Source organism: Bufo bufo, chromosome 4 (genome assembly GCF_905171765.1).
Source record: "Bufo bufo chromosome 4, aBufBuf1.1, whole genome shotgun sequence".
In the NCBI taxonomy this organism is placed as follows: domain Eukaryota; kingdom Metazoa; phylum Chordata; class Amphibia; order Anura; family Bufonidae; genus Bufo; species Bufo bufo.
Genome location: NC_053392.1, coordinates 371,254,274 through 371,270,854, shown reverse-complemented (window position 1 = coordinate 371,270,854; position 16,581 = coordinate 371,254,274). Strand labels below are relative to the sequence as shown.

At 43.5% G+C, this 16,581-nt stretch overlaps 1 protein-coding gene across 5 annotated transcripts in view; it reads right to left on the bottom strand.

Moving 5' to 3' along the window:
• The window catches only part of AKAP7 (A-kinase anchoring protein 7), a 209,494-nt gene extending 195,320 nt beyond the window's left edge, over nt 1–14,174 (bottom strand). For 4 of the 5 annotated variants that reach the window (XR_005778407.1, XM_040429141.1, XM_040429142.1 and 1 more), the window contains exons 1-2: nt 13,516–14,174; nt 5,859–5,990 (exon numbers count right to left, since the gene is read on the bottom strand). Coding sequence is in view for 4 of the 5 variants with exons in the window: in XM_040429141.1 (XP_040285075.1) it covers nt 5,859–5,990; nt 13,516–13,717 (334 nt within the window). In the remaining variant the exon portion in view is untranslated. The remainder of the gene's footprint in view (nt 1–5,858; nt 5,991–13,515) is intronic. The other variant, XM_040429143.1, reaches the window with a different exon arrangement.
• Nucleotides 14,175–16,581: the final 2,407 nt, after the last annotated feature.

Here is a 16,581-nt window from a genome sequence, read left to right as displayed (position 1 = left end):
CAGTGGGCGTTCCTAAGGAGTGGTAACGTACATACTACTATATCTAAACGCTGCGATATTTGTCATGAACTGTCCTAACACCGTAATCAGTTATATCGAACCTTACTAAGCTATAATAACTTTGTACTCAGCCATATTAACTCTGCATTCAATCCTACTGAGTTTGTTTGAAAGAGACTGCCAATTCATTATGGCCTCACTCTTGAATTATAAGGAATAACCCGTCAATAAGATGCTATAACGGTTTCACTCACAAGTCCAGAGCAGCTGAGTGAACCATATCACTATTACGCTATAAATATACCAGTGACCTATATACTACAGTTGAGGATACATGAATTTCTTCAATTGACTGAACAGCGGAACCTCTTTCACCTCAACTGTCCGAACTGGAGCTTAATTTTCTGTCTGTCATTTGAGGTTGCAACTTATATTTGATGGGTCCTTTATATACATGAAATTAAACAAGAGATTCCTTTTTGAATATGGTCATTAATGCATATATTCACTTATAAGTTTTATTTATATGTTCTTTATCCTTTTTTACCTTTATTTATATGAATCAGCTTAAATAATGTGCATTATGGTGGAGAGTTTGTGAACCAACATTCAGCTACCCATAAAATATATAATAGCAGATCATTATCCTCACCTTAGGGAGCTGGGTGTTCGTCCTTCAACTCAGGACATTATATACCGTAGACACATAGGGCCAGATTTATCATTACTCTGACAGCTCACTCCACTTTCACATATGGCTAAAGTCAGTTTTAGCCAAGTCAGATTTATGATCGGCCCTTTAAGACTGTAATAAATGTGGTTTGACGGTAGCAGTTTATCCGTCAGTAAGCAGCTTTACAAAAGTCACACATGTTTACGAAAAAGTCGCACGTTTTTACAAAAAAGTCGCATGTTCTATTAAAAAGTCTCATAAGATAAGCATGGTCCTCACTGGATTAATTTACATAAGAAAACACGCCCACTTTCAGAAAACTGGCGAGCATAGTGCAGAGCAGAAAAAAGTCGCAAATTTGTGCGCAGTTTTAGCGTTTGCGAATTTTTTTGCGACTTTTTCACTCCATTATTCTGACTTGAGCTAATGATAAATCTGGACCATTGTGTATGTACTAGATAGGAGATCCAGATCGCCGTTACTGTGACATTTTAACCTGTATATTGGTGCATCTACTATATTATATTTTATTTTCTTTCAGTTAATATATATTGGAGTATTCCGTATGCTTCCGGATAATTGAGTGCCCTCCAATTTGCACTATATACAGTTGCAAGAAAAAGTATGTGAACCCTTTGGAATTATATGGATTTCTGCACAAATTGGTCATAAAATGTGATCTGATCTTCATCTAAGTCACAACAATAGACAATCACAGTCTGCTTAAACTAATAACACACAAATAATTAAATGTTACCATGTTTTTATTGAACACACCATGTAAACATTCACAGTGCAGGTGGAAAAAGTATGTGAACCCCTAGACTAATGACATTACCAAGAGCTAATTGGAGTGAGGTGTCAGCCAACTGGAGTCCAATCGATGAGATGAGATTGGAGGTGTTGGTTATAGCTGCCCTGCCCTATAAAAAACACACACCAGTTCTGGGTTTGCTTTTCACAAGAAGCATTGCCTGATGTGAATGATGCCTCGCACAAAAGATCTCTCAGAAGACCTGCGATTAAGAATTGTTGACTTGCATAAAGCTGTAAAGGGTTATAAAAATATCTCCAAAAGCCTTGCTGTTCATCAGTCCAAGGTTAGACAAACTGACTGGCCGTCCTGTAAAGATGACTGCAAGAGCACAGCACAGACTGCTCAATGAGGTGAAAAAAAGAATCCTAGAGTGTCAGCTAAAGACTTACAAAAGTCTCTGGCATATGCTAACATCCCTGTTAGCGAATCTACGATACGTAAAACACTAAACAAGAATGGATTTCATGGGAGGATACCACAGAGGACGCCACTGCTGTCCAAAAAACATTGCTGCACTTTTACAGTTTGCACAAGAGCACCTGGATGTTCCACAGCAGTACTGTCAAAATATTCTGTGAACAGATGAAACCAAAGTTGAGTTGTTTGGAAGAAACACACAACACTATGTGTGGAGAAAAAGAGGCACAGCACACCAACATCAAAACCTCATCCCAACTGTGAAGTATGGTGGTGGGGGCATCATGGTTTGGGGCTGCTTTGCTGCATCAGGGCCTGGACGGATTGCTATCATCGAAGGAAAAATTAATTCCCAAGTTTCTCAAGACATTTTGCAGGAGAACTTAAGGCCATCTGTCCACCAGCTGAAGCTCAACAGAAGATGGGTGTTGCTACAGGACAACGACCCAAAGAATAGAAGTAAATCAACAACAGAATGGCTTACACAGAAGAAAATACGCCTTCTGGAGTGGCCCAGTCAGAGTCCTGACCTCAACCCGATTGAGATGCTGTGGCATGACCTCAAGAAAGCGTTTCACACCAGACATCCCAAGAATATTGCTGAACTGAAACAGTTCTGTAAAGAGGAATGGTCAAGAATTACTCCTGACCGTTGCGCACGTCTGATCTGCAACTACAGGAAACGTTTGGTTGAAGTTATTGCTGCCAAAGGAGGTTCAACCAGTTATTAAATCCAAGGGTTCACATACTTTTTCCACCTGCACTGTGAATGTTTACATGGTGTGTTCAATAAAAACATGCAATTAAAAACATTAATTCTTTGTGTGTTATTAGTTTAAGCAGACTGTGATTGTCTATTGTTGTGACTTAGATGAAGATCAGATCACATTTTATGACCAATTTGTGCAGAATTCCATATCATTCCAAAGGGTTCACATACTTTTTCCTGCAACTGTACATTTCCTTATATATCGACAATGGGTGTGCACCTTCTCTATAGGTGGTGGTAGGTGGAGACACTGTTATTTTCTATATTTTTCCAATGAGAAGCAATGTGGAAAAGTTCAAGCGGTATTAATACTTTTTCAAGGCACTGTAGAGAAATGCACATTATTCCTAATCTAGCACTAGGAAATTCACTGATAAACCAGGCACAATGCCATGTAGGACTAGCTTAGATAAATGTAGTGAGACCTTTCACTTAGTGATCCATTGCCTCATTCTGGAGAAAAAGTACTTTTAATCCAAATGAGTAGTTAAGTGCACCGAAGGTGGGCCCAAGCCACTCTTTGCACCCTTGCTTCTTCTGCCAGCTCATCTCTTTCCATCTTGATTGACAGGGCCAAGCAAGATGACTAATCTGGAACATGGCCATGTCAATAAATAAAGCCATCTAGATTCTACTGTAGAACATTTCTGAAGGTGTCCACTAATAGATATGTTTCTACCATGATGCCATGTACAAACCGGATTCCAAAAAAGTTGGGACACTATACAAATCGTGAATAAAAACTGAATGCAATGATGTGGAGGTGCCAACTTCTAATATTTTATTCAGAATAGAACATAAATTACGGAACAAAAGTTTCAACTGAGAAAATGTACCATTTTAAGGGAAAAATATGTTGAATCAGAATTTCATGGTGTCAACAAATCCCAAAAAAGCTGGGACAAGGCCATTTTCACCACTGTGTGGCATCTCCCCTTCTTCTTACAACACTCAACAGACGTCTGGGGACCAAGGAGACCAGTTTCTCAAGTTTAGAAATAGGAATGCTCTCCCATTCTTGTCTAATACAGGCCTCTAACTGTTCAATCGTCTTGGGCCTTCTTTGTTGCACCTTCCTCTTTATGATGCGCCAAATGTTCTCTATAGGTGAAAGATCTGGACTGCAGACTGGCCATTTCAGTACCCGGATCCTTCTCCTACACAGCCATGATGTTGTGATTGATGCAGAATGTGGTCTGGCATTATCTTGTTGAAAAATGCAGGGTCTTCCCTGAAAAAGATGACGTCTGGATGGGAGCATATGTTGTTCTAGAACCTGAATATATTTTTCTGCATTGATGGTGCCTTTCCAGACATGCAAGCTGCCCATGCCAAACGCACTCATGTAACCCCATACCATCAGAGATGCAGGCTTCTGAACTGAGCGTTGATAACAACTTGGGTAGTCCTTGTCCTCTTTGGTCCGGATGACATGGCGTCCCAGATTTCCAAAAAGAACTTTGAATCGTGACTCGTCTGACCACAGAACAGTCTTCCATTTTGCCACACTCCATTTTAAATGATCCCTGGCCCAGTGAAAACGCCTGAGCTTGTGGATCTTGCTTAGAAATGGCTTCTTCTTTGCACTGTAGAGTTTCAGCTGGCAACGGCGGATGGCACGGTGGATTGTGTTCACTGACAATGGTTTCTGGAAGTATTCCTGAGCCCATTCTGTGATTTCCTTTACAGTAGCATTCCTGTTTGTGGTGCAGTGTCGTTTAAAGACCCGGAGATCACGGGCATCCAGTATGGTTTTACGGCCTTGACCCTTACGCAGAGATTGTTCCAGATTCTCTGAATCTTCGGATGATGTTATGCACAGTTGATGATGATAGATGCAAAGTCTTTGCAATTTTTCGCTGGGTAACACCTTTCTGATATTGCTCCACTATCTTTCTGCGCAACATTGTGGGAATTGGTGATCCTCTACCCATCTTGGCTTCTGAGAGACACTGCCACTCTGAGAAGCTCTTTTTATACTCAATCATGTTGCCAATTGACCTAATTAGTGTTAATTGGTCTTCCAGCTCTTCGTTATGCTCAAATTTACTTTTTCCAGCCTCTTATTGCTACTTGTCCCAACTTTTTGGGGATTTGTTGACACCGTGAAAATTGGAATCAACGTATTTTTCCTTTAAAATGATACATTTACTCGGATTAAACGTTTGATCTGTCATCTACGTTCTATTACAAATAAAATATTGACATTTGCCATCTCCACATCATTGCATTCAGTTTTTATTCACAATTTGTTTAGTGTCCCAACTTTTTTGGAATCCGGTTTGTACTACATACACTGTCGAAAGTTAGAAATCCTTCTAACAGGGCGACCAGTCTCTTCTCACTCTTCCAATGACACAATGACAGACTGCCAGATCTCTACAGGAGCCATGCCTTTGGTGAATGCTTGCCTTTGCCTAGTAAGGCTACGTTCACACTCGCGTTAATATTTTCCGGTATTGAGATCCGTCATAGGCTGGTTTCAAACAGGCGTTGCGGGTGCATTGCGGGAAAGGATGCATTGCAGGAACATGCGCGATTTTTCCCCACGAGTGCAAAGCGTTTTAATGCGTTTTGCATGTGCATGAGAAAAATCAGCATGTATGGAACCCAGACCCGAACCCGGACTTCTTCACAGAAGTTTGGGTTTGGGTTCAGTATTCTGGTGATGGATAATGTGATGTATCATGTGATGAGCACAGTGATGTCACCACAGGTCCTTTGACAGGTCCTGAAGAAAGAACAGGAGACCGGCAGCTATGTGATCAATTGGAGGAGGTGAGTTAATTTTTATTTATTTTTTAACCCTCAATTGACCTTCTACTAAGCATTCTGTATTAAAGAATGCTATTATTTTAAAGAATGTACTAAAGAATGCTATTATCTCCGCTTATATGATTATTTGTTGAAAAACCAGTGACCTCTTAAAGGGATTGTCTCAGCAAGACAACCCTCTTTGCATACGACCAAAGCCATGGCCAGTCAGCATTATATGGAATCCATTTTTAAGGAATTCAAAACAAGAATGCTTTAAGTCTCCCTGAACAGGAGTCGCTCTCGCAGATCGGCTCCCTGTCCTGGCTCATAGATCAGTGCAAGGGACCCGCTACATGATGTCCATATCACAGCCTATGAACAGAGGTTGTCTTCATAAGCCGTTCAATACGGTAAAACATACTTACTTTCAAACACATAACTAATGTCTGCACCTGCAAATGGCAGCTCTGTCAGCAAAGACTCCGCTGATCCTGGATTTTTCTTATGGGGGGTTGTTCTCTTTTGCGGATTTTTCTCTGCAGCTTCATTTTCACAGTCTAAAATTAAAAAAGAGTAAAGTGTCTGTAAAACCATTATTCTGTATCAATAATATATGATACATACTGCCTGACAAATTACCGTAATGCATTAGCCTTGTTTCAACTGTTCTGCCGGGTTCATGCGTGGAGTGATCATAGCAAATTCCGCAAAAACAGGGGAAAATGCAAAAGAAAATACAACTGAAACGCAGGAAAAATCTGTGCATTTTTTGTATGTGGCATACTGCAATTGTGGAGTTCACACTTTACAATGCAGATTTTTCTTCAGATTCAACACAATTTTGCACACAAATCTGCAGAGAACGGTTTCTGCTGCTTGCGAGCTCAGTCTTAGGGCTCATTCACATGAACGTAAGGGCTCCATGCCCGTGCTGAGGACCGCAAATTGCGGTCCGCAATGCACGGGCACCGACCATGGGCCAGCCGCATGCGGATCACGACCCCCTTCACTTGGATGGGGTCTGCGATCCGTTTGTTCCGCAAAAAGATAGGACAAGTTCTATCTTTTTGCAGAACGGAACCCCACTCCGTAGTGCTTCTTTAGTGTTCCGTTCCGTGCCGTTACGCATCTCCAGATTTGCAGAATGCACACAGGAACGGTGCCCGTGTATTGCAGATCCGCATATGCAGTCCGCAATATGGCAACGGGACACCTACGGTCGTGTGAATGAGCCCTTATAGGGACACGATCATCCGATTGTTTTACATCATATTAACAGCCTGTATGTGAATATTTTATGTCATTTTATTTTTTTTACATATAACAGGTGGACGGTTTTCTGGATAGAATTCCTTGAAGTCACTCCATGTATTCTGCTTCCTCTCCTGGCTCTTTAACTTCTTCCTTTGTTTGGACTTTTAGGAGGGCAAACAACCTCACTTGACTTTCTTAAATCAGACCATTCACTGAGACGAGGGAGGGAAGGGGGATGGGTGACTCTGTTAAAGCATCACACTAATAAGTGCAGTGCTCTTCTATAGGCATCTTTATCTAGGCTTATCAAGAGAACAATAGAACCGATGTACTGTTATCCTAATTCTACTAATCTACTATTATACAAGCAAGCAGCACCTTTCCCTCACAGCAGCAGTAAACTGCCATAGGATCCTGATCCATATAGGAGTTTTAAGCATCACACTAATAAGTGCAGTGCTCTTCTATAGGCATCTTTATCTAGGCTTATCAAGAGAACAATAGAACCGATGTACTCTTATCCTAATTCTACTAATCTAATATTATACTAGCAGACAGCACCTTTCCCTCACAGCAGAAGTAAACTGACATATGATTATTATCCTAATTCTACTAATCTACTATTATACTAGCAGGAAGCACCTTTCCCTCACAGCAGAAGTAAACTGACATAGGATCCTTATCCTAATTCTACTAATCTACTATTATACTAGCAGACAGCACCTTTCCCTCACAGCAGAAGTAAACTGACATATGATTCTTATACTAATTCTACTAATCTACTATTATACTAGCAGGCAGCACCTTTTCCTCACAGCAGAAGTAAACTGACATATGATTCTTATACTAATTCTACTAATCTACTATTATACTAGCAGGCAGCACCTTTCCCTCACAGCAGAAGTAAACTGACATATGATTCTTATCCTAATTCTACTAATCTACTATTATACTAGCAGGAAGCACCTTTCCCTCACAGCAGAAGTAAACTGACATAGGATCCTTATCCTAATTCTACTAATCAACTATTATACTAGCAGACAGCACCTTTCCCTCACAGCAGAAGTAAACTGACATATGATTCTTATACTAATTCTACTAATCTACTATTATACTAGCAGGCAGCACCTTTTCCTCACAGCAGAAGTAAACTGACATATGATTCTTATACTAATTCTACTAATCTACTATTATACTAGCAGGCAGCACCTTTTCCTCACAGCAGAAGTAAACTGACATATGATTCTTATACTAATTCTACTAATCTACTATTATACTAGCAGGCAGCACCTTTCCCTCACAGCAGAAGTAAACTGACATATGATTCTTATCCTAATTCTACTAATCTACTATTATACTAGCAGACAGCACCTTTCCCTCACAGCAGAAGTAAACTGACATATGATTCTTATACTAATTCTACTAATCTACTATTATACTAGCAGGCAGCACCTTTCCCTCACAGCAGAAGTAAACTGACATATGATTCTTATCCTAATTCTACTAATCTACTATTATACTAGCAGATAGCACCTATCCCTCACAGCAGAAGTAAACTGCCATGGGATCCTGATTCATTTAGGAGTTTTATCTCACTGCGCTGACTGCTACAGAAGGACAATATTTTATATTAATTTTCAATGGCATAGTACTGCCGAAAAAAAAATAAAAAGCCAAACATTCTTTCAAAAAATGTTTTCTATGACTAGTGAGTTACAAAAAAACACCCCTTTCTGATGGAAGTGTCCCTTTAATCAAAGATACCTACCAATCAATAACTGTTAGGGCGCATTCACATGACCGTAGAGTTTTGCGGATCCACAAATTGAGGATCCGCAAAACATGGATACCGGCCGTGTGCGTTCTGCAATCTGCGGAGAGCACATGGCCGCCACTATCATAGAAAATGCCTATTCTTGTCCGCAAATTGCAGACAAGAATAGGACACGCTTAATATTTTGTGTGAGGCCGCAGAACGGAACTACGGATGCGGACAGCACATGGTGTGCCGTCCGCATCTTTTGTGGCCCCATTGAAATGTGAATGAGCCCTGAGTCTGTCAGCATGAATATATCCTAAGGCAGAGATCAGCAACCTCCGGCACTCTAGCTGTTATGAAACTACAACTCCCAGAATCCTCCTTTTCCTTCTATGACGTTACAAAAGGAACTACAAAAACAGCCGAGTAAGGCTACTTTCACATTAGCGTTTTTTGCAGATCAGTCATGGATCTGCAAAAACGCTTACGTTACCATAATACAACCGCATGAACGCATCTGGTTGTATTATGTCTTCTATAGCCATGACGGATCCGTTTTCTATTGTGTCAGATTGTGTTAGAGAAAACGGATCTGTCCCCATTGACTTACATTGTGTGTCAGGATGGCTCCATCTTGCTCCGCACCACATCACACCGCAGACCAAAAAACGCTGCTTGCAGCGTTATTCTGTCCGTGATGGGGACGCAACCAAACGGAACAGAATGCATTTTGGTGCATTCCGTTTCGTTCAGTTTTGTCCCCGCTGACAATGAATGGGGACAAAACTGAAGCGTTTTCTTCTGCTATTGAGATCCTATGACGGATCTCAATAGCGGAATTGAAAACGCTAGTGTGAAAGTAGCCTAAGGGTCCATTCACACGTCTGCAAACCTGTTCCGCATTTTGCGGAACGGAATTGCAGACCCATTCATTTCTATGGGGCCGCACAATGTGCTGCCCTGATCCGGAATTGAGGATCCGCACTTCCGTTCCAGAAAAAAATAGAACATGTCCTATTCTTGTCCGCAATTGCGGACAAGAATAGGCATTTTCTATTAAGTGCCAGCGATGTGCGGTCCGCAAAATGCGGAACGCACATTGCCGGTGTCTGTGTTTTGCGGATCCGCAAAACACTTACGGACGTATGAATGGACCCTAAGTGTGCATGCTCGGAGTTGTAGTTTGTCACCAGCTGGAGTGCCAAAAGTTGCTGATCCGCATCCTAAGGCCTCATTCACACTTCAATCTCAGTATTTATAAGCCAAAAACAGAAATGGAACCAACCGAAAAAAAAGTATAATGTGATGATTTACTCCTCTTCCTTGTTTTGGACCCGATACTGTTTTTGGCAAAATACCGACCAGATTACTAAGGCGTGGCTAGGGTGGCCACTGACTTTACCCCAGAAAGCCAAATCTCACCGGCCACACCCCAAACTTCTAAACCACGCCCCTGTTCTTTCCCCTGCTCTGTTAAGCCATGCCCCATCGCCAGCGAAAAAAGGTGGGGAGAGAACTTTCAGACCGGAAAATGAGTTGGGGGCAGCCGGGGGTGCTTCTCTCCCCCTCAGTAAGCCACAGGGAGCCATGTCTGCGGCTCTAGTGACTGACTGGGGGGTGAGAGAAGCCTGTTAGTAAGTCAGTTTGTGCTGCCAGCTCACGCTCAGATAGCGCAATGCTACTGTCAGAGCGTGAGCTACTGAAAAGGAGGACATCCCTGCGTCCGACGGAGGACAGGGAGTCTGAAAACCGGACGTCTGGCCACCCTAGGCGTGGCCCTTGCCTTAGGGTAGTCAAACATGGTGGATATACTCTGGCTTTTAGGGCTCATGCACACGACCATATGCCCTCCGAGATATACGGTCCGTGAGCGGGCCATATGTAACAGAGCGGCATTGATCGTGCGCACGGGAGTACACAGCATCATAGATTACAATGATGCTTCGCATATTGGGCCGCCCACGGGGCTAGTGTCCTGCTCTCATATGATCTTATGTGGGACAATAGCCCCGCGGGCAGCCCAACGTGCACAGCATCACTGTAATCTATGATGCTGTGCGCTCCCGTGCGGACAATCAATGCTTCTCCGGGACATATGGCCCGCTCACGGACCGTATATCTCGGAGGGCATACGGTCGTGTGCAAGGGCCCTTACTGTGTGCAAAAAATACACATCATGGACAGTAGCAGCAAAATCTGCAAATAACAACCGGTCGATTTAGGCCTCATGCACACGGCCGTTTTTTTGGTCCGCATCCGAGCTGGGAGCGTGCCAAGAAGGGACGTGTCTGAATGGAGGTATTAGCCAGCATCTAAAGTGAACAACCGCAGAACATACGGCAAAAAAATCTGCGGTCTCCGCACTAATGGATTGTCTCCCTTCTGCAAATGGAGTTTATGTATAGAAAGTTAGCACCAATGTATTGTCATTGTCCACGCTGCCTCCTGTGACATCACACAATACACTGCTTGTTTCCAGGGGTTACCGCTAGGGATCGACCAATATAGATTTTTTAGAGCCGATACTGATAACCTGTGATCTTTCAGGCCAATAGCCGATAGCTTATACCGATATTCTGCGCATTTTCATTTTTTTTTTAAATTAAAAAATTCTGTTATGGCGTTCACCACATAGGAGATTTTTTTATATATATTTTAAGGCCCCTTTCACACGGGCGAGTATTCTACGCGGATGCGATGCGTGAGTTGAACGCATTGCACCCGCACTGAATACCGACCCATTCATTTCACATGAGCGGTGATTTTCACGCATCACTTGTGCGTTGCGTGAAAATCGCAGCATGCTCTATATTCTGCGTTTTGCAGGCCCCATAGAAGTGAGTGCGGATGTGGTGCGATTTTCACGCACAGTTGCTAGGAGACGATCGGGATGGAGACCCGATCATTATTATTTTCCCTTATAAAATGGTTATAAGGGGAAATAATAGCATTCTGAATACAGAATGCATAGTAAAATAGCGCTGGAGGGGTTAAAAAATAAATAAAAATAATTTAACTCACCTTAGTCCACTTGATCGCGATGCCCGGCATCTCCTTCTGTCTCCTTTACTGAACAGGACCTGTGGTGACGTCACTCCGGTCATCACATGATCTTTTACCATGGTGATGGATCATGTGATGACCGGAATGATGTCACCAAAGGTCCTGTTGCTGCACAGAGATCAGATGAAGCCAGAAGGAGATGCCGGGCTACGTGATCAAGTGGACTAAGGTGAGTTAAATTTTATTTTATTTTTTTAACCCCTCCAGCGCTGTTTTACTATGCATTCTGTATTCAGAATGCTACTATTTTCCCTTATAACTATGTTATAAGGGGAAATAATACAATCTACAGAACACCGATCCCAAGCCCGAACTTCTGTGAAGAAGTTCGGGTTTGGGTACCAAACATGCGCAATTTTTCTCACGCGAGTGCCAAACGCATTACAATGTGTTCCCGTAACGCACCCGCACATTTTCCCGCAACGCCCGTGTGAAAGAGGCCTAATAGTTTGGACTTTTCGGACGTGGCAATATGTGATATTTTATACTTAATATTTTGGTGTGTTTTTTTTACTTTTTATTTAATAACCATTAGCCTCCTTAGGGGCTAGAACCCTTGTCCTATTCACCCTAATAGAGCTCTATTAGGGTGAATAGGACTTCACTCTCTCCCTGCTGCCCTGTGCATAGTGCACACAGCAGCAGAGAGATTACCATGGCAGCCAGGGCTTCAGTAGCGTCCTGGCTGGCATGGTAACTGATCGGAGCCCCAGAATTACACTGCTGGGGCTCCGATCACAAGCTGCCAATGCCACCAATGAAGAGGGCAGAGGGGACCCTGTGGCCACTGCCACCAATGATAATTAACGTTTAATACAGGGAGCTGCGATCAGCGGCAGCAATTAACCCATCAGGGGCGGCACCTGAGGGGTTAACTGCCGCTGATCGCAGCTTCCTGTCATATAGGCTGGGCACCGCCTCCTGCATTTGTATTAGACGTTAATTATGATTGGTGGCGAAGTGCGCCCGCCCCTCCTCCTCCCGTCTCTCCTCATTGGCAGCGCGGCACAGGGGGAGGGAGAGAGTGACGCCTTCTCCCCTGTGCTGCTGAGGGAACATGAGCACGCTGACAGCAGCGCGCTCATGTTCTGTGATAGCACGCTGGACGCATTATCGGCAAGGTTAGTTGCCGATAACTTTGAAAATCATGAATATCAGCCGATAATATCGGTAACTCCGATAATCGGTCGATCCCTAGTTACGACCACCGCAGCAGCACAGATATGAGGTGCACACTCCCGTGGTCCCGGCCATCAAAGAAGATGACGCTTTTTCCTATAGTAAGTGCGACCACTGCTGCTGGATTGCAGGGTGGTCGTAACCATGGAAACAAGCAGTGTCTAATGAGATGGAAAAACTAATCCAGCCAGCAAAGGAGACAATATGCACAATCACAGTACATTAGTAAGTGCCTTGTATTAACTTTCTCTACATGGTAAATGCCATTTCTTGAAGTGAGACAACCCAAGACATTATAAACTAGTGTCCATGGCGGCATCTACTGGGGCAGTTTGGGCAGCCCTGCATGAAAATCTAGCGTCATACAAATGCCAGTGAAGTACATGGGGGTGCGGCATTTTATTCTGCTGGGAGCACCGGTTGTGCGGGTTGTTCGCTATATAACCACTTGGAGAAACGTGGCCAGCTTGTAAAATCATGCTCCCTAAAGAAAGAAATATGGTTTGGATACTGCAGCTTATGTAGCATCAATACTGCCGGCTGTGGGCACTAAAAACTGCCTTCATACAGGACTGGGTACCCTGTGCCTGGCTTTCTCAGATCTTTCAACCAGATACTGCTGATAAATGATCTATTGATTTTAATGGAGTCTTAATTCAAAGCTGCAGACGGCGCTGGTTAAGAGCCCATTACCGCAAGGTGTGAACATAGGGTATCAGGAAGTTAGGATTTATTTCTTTAAATCTAGTGGCCAACTTGGTGAGGTCATGTGACTCCTTACGTCACGGATGTGGGCATATGACGGGCACACACAGCAGCGCTCGCACCTGCTTCTCCTACCCGCTCCGAGCCCCGTTCACCCGGCACGGGCAGGGCAGATAAAGGGCCATATTCCATAGGCCTAGGGGCCCGGAACGTCACTCTGTAGTTCAGCGAGGTCCCTCTGATGACGTCACTACGGCCCCGCCGCGAAGGGACATGAAGCGCTATGTTTACGAGCGAGTATAGTGCTCGGCGCGAGGCCCACATCGTAACTAGACACTACGGAGCAGCGTGCGGGTCAAACCTCGAGCAAGCGCGAAGCTTGTGCGTTCCGATTTCTTGTATGTTGGTGGCAGAGTAATTGTAGCTTCTTACAGCGGTTTATTACTGTAGGAGGAGGAAATAATAACGCTTTACAGGCGGACTAGCATGTATGTTTGATGAAAAGGCTCCCATGATAAGTGTTAACTGCTGTGCCATTCACTGTGCCCTATTACCAGTCTCTGTACCCATTTGCAGACACGGGTGCACATTTACTAATGGAATAGCCACACTTTTACATGTAAAAAGTGTCTCAAGTCCCCTTTTCTGTCTGGTCGTGCAACACAATTTTGGGGGGCTGGCGTAGTTTTTACTCCAGGTGCACAGACTGCCACGGATGCGCCTAATTTATGACCAAGCTCACACCTCAACGTATCTAGTGGCAGCACAGAGGCGGAAATAAGACCGGCGTAAAAATACTTTATTAGTAAATGTGCCCTACAGTCTTTTCAGCGTCAGCCACAAAGAGAGCAAGTAATAATAAAAAGTCTGCTGTTTTTTTTTTTTTTTTTTGCTGTGTGGTATAAATAATTATAAGGCTCCATTCACACGTCCGTAACGTGTTTTGCGTATCCGCAAAACACGGACACGGCAATGTGCGTTCCGCATTTTGCGGACTGCACATCTCCGGCACTTATAGAATATGCCTATTCTTGTCCGCAATTGCGGACAAGAATAGGACATGTTCTATTTTTTTCTGGAACGGAAATGTGGACCCGGAAGTGCAGGTCTGCATTTCCGGAGCCGGGCCGCACGTCGTGCGGCCCCATAGAAATGAATGGGTCTGCAATTTCGTTCTGCAAAATGCGGAACTAAATTGCGGACGTGTGAATGGGGCCTAACTGCATTACGGACAAGGATAGTACTGTTCGGTTAAGGGCCAGCTGTTCCGTTTCCGCAAAATATGGAATGCACACGGATGTCATCCGTATATTTTGCGGACCGCAAAATACATACGGTCGTGTGCATGAGGCCATGGTCAGTTATTTCCCATCAGTGATTTTGAGCCCAAACCAGGTGCAGCTCTAAACACAGAACCGATGCAGATCTTTCCCTTAGGCTCCTTTCACACGGGCGAGATTTCCGCGCTGGTGCAATGCGTGAGGTGAACGCATTGCATCCGCACTGAATCCGGACCCATTCATTTTTTTGGGGCTGTGCACATGAGCGGTGATTTTCACGCAACGCAGGCCCCATAGATGTGAATGGGGCTGCGTGAAAATCGCAAGCAAGTGCGGATGCGGTGCGATTTTCACGCATGGTTGCTAGGAGACGATCGGGATGGGGACCCGATCATTATTATTTTCCCTTATAACATGGTTATAAGGGAAAATAATAGCATTCTTAAAACAGAATGCTTAGTACAATAGGGCTGGATGGGTTAAAAAAAAATATAATAATAATTTAACTCACTTCATCCACTTGTTCGCGCAGCCCGGCTTCTCTTCTTTCTTCTTCTTTGAGGAAAAGGACCTGTGGTGACGTCACTGCGATTATCACATGGTGATGGACCATGTGATGAGCGCAGTGATGTCATCAAAGGTCCTTTATCCAGGTCCTTAAGAAAGAAGAGAAGCCAGGCTGCGCGTACAAGTGGATGAGGTGAGTTAGATTATTATTATTTTTTTAACCCCTCCAGCGCTATTGTACTATGCATTCTGTTTTAAGAATGCTATTATTTTCCCTTATAATCATGTTATAAGGGAAAATAATTACATCTACACAACACCGAACCCAAACCTGAACTTCAGTGAAGAAGTTCAGGTCTGGGTACCACATTCAGTTTTTATCACGCGCGTGCTAAACGCATTGCACCCACGCGATAAAAACTGAACAACACAATCGCAGTCAAAACTGACTGAAATTGCGTACCTACTCGCGCGGATTTGCCACAATGCACCCGGGACGCATCCTGAGCCAAAACGTGATGCCCATATGAAAGAGGCCTTATACCTTATGTCTGTGGAGGCTCCAATCCTGGTTTTGGCTCACAATCACTGATGGAAATCACTGACCGAAACACACGAAACCAACCATGCCACTGAGTTTTGGAGGGGCCTGTTTGCCAGCCTCTTGCCCCAGGATTATGGGCCCTCTCATCTGCCCATGCTAAACTTTTGAACCCCTGGTCTAATTCGTGCCATTTTGGGATATGTTAAATGTCTATGTGTACTGTAAAGGGTGGGACATTGTATACGCTGAGTAGTGATGTCTGTCCTATTGTCCCCACGTGTGTATTGGCGATTTCCCTTTGTCCTGAGAGATAATTGAATTACTCCTCGGTTGTCTCCAGGACAGAAGACATTGTGTATTCTCCTGCCTGTGATGATTAAATTAACCCATTGTGTAAGGTAATTGTATCACAGGCAGAGGGGAGGATTTTGTGTGGGAATGTTTTACTGTAATGTACGTGTTTATTGGTTGTTTTTACAAAACCCTGTGGGTGGTAACCTTGTTGGAAAATGTATATAAGTCAATGCTTGTGTGTTCAATAAAGAGTTCCTGTTTTACCCTTCATCATGTTGAGCCCTGTGTTTTTTATTCAGAAAGTCACTGACATTGACTATTTTACTCTCAACTATCGAATTTTTGATTAAGTTGTGTATACACACATCCAAGCTTTATCATTCAAAGCCAATCTGGAGGAATGTTAAAAAAACATGAGGTAGAAGTCACTTTCCCCATAGGAAACCAGTCCTGGGTATAAATAGATCATGGGAGAGATCTCTGTACTGATCTTTGATGTATGCATAGTTAGTAGGTCTCTCCTCTGTCATCTTTTTTTTCTCAAAAAAAAATAAAAATAACCC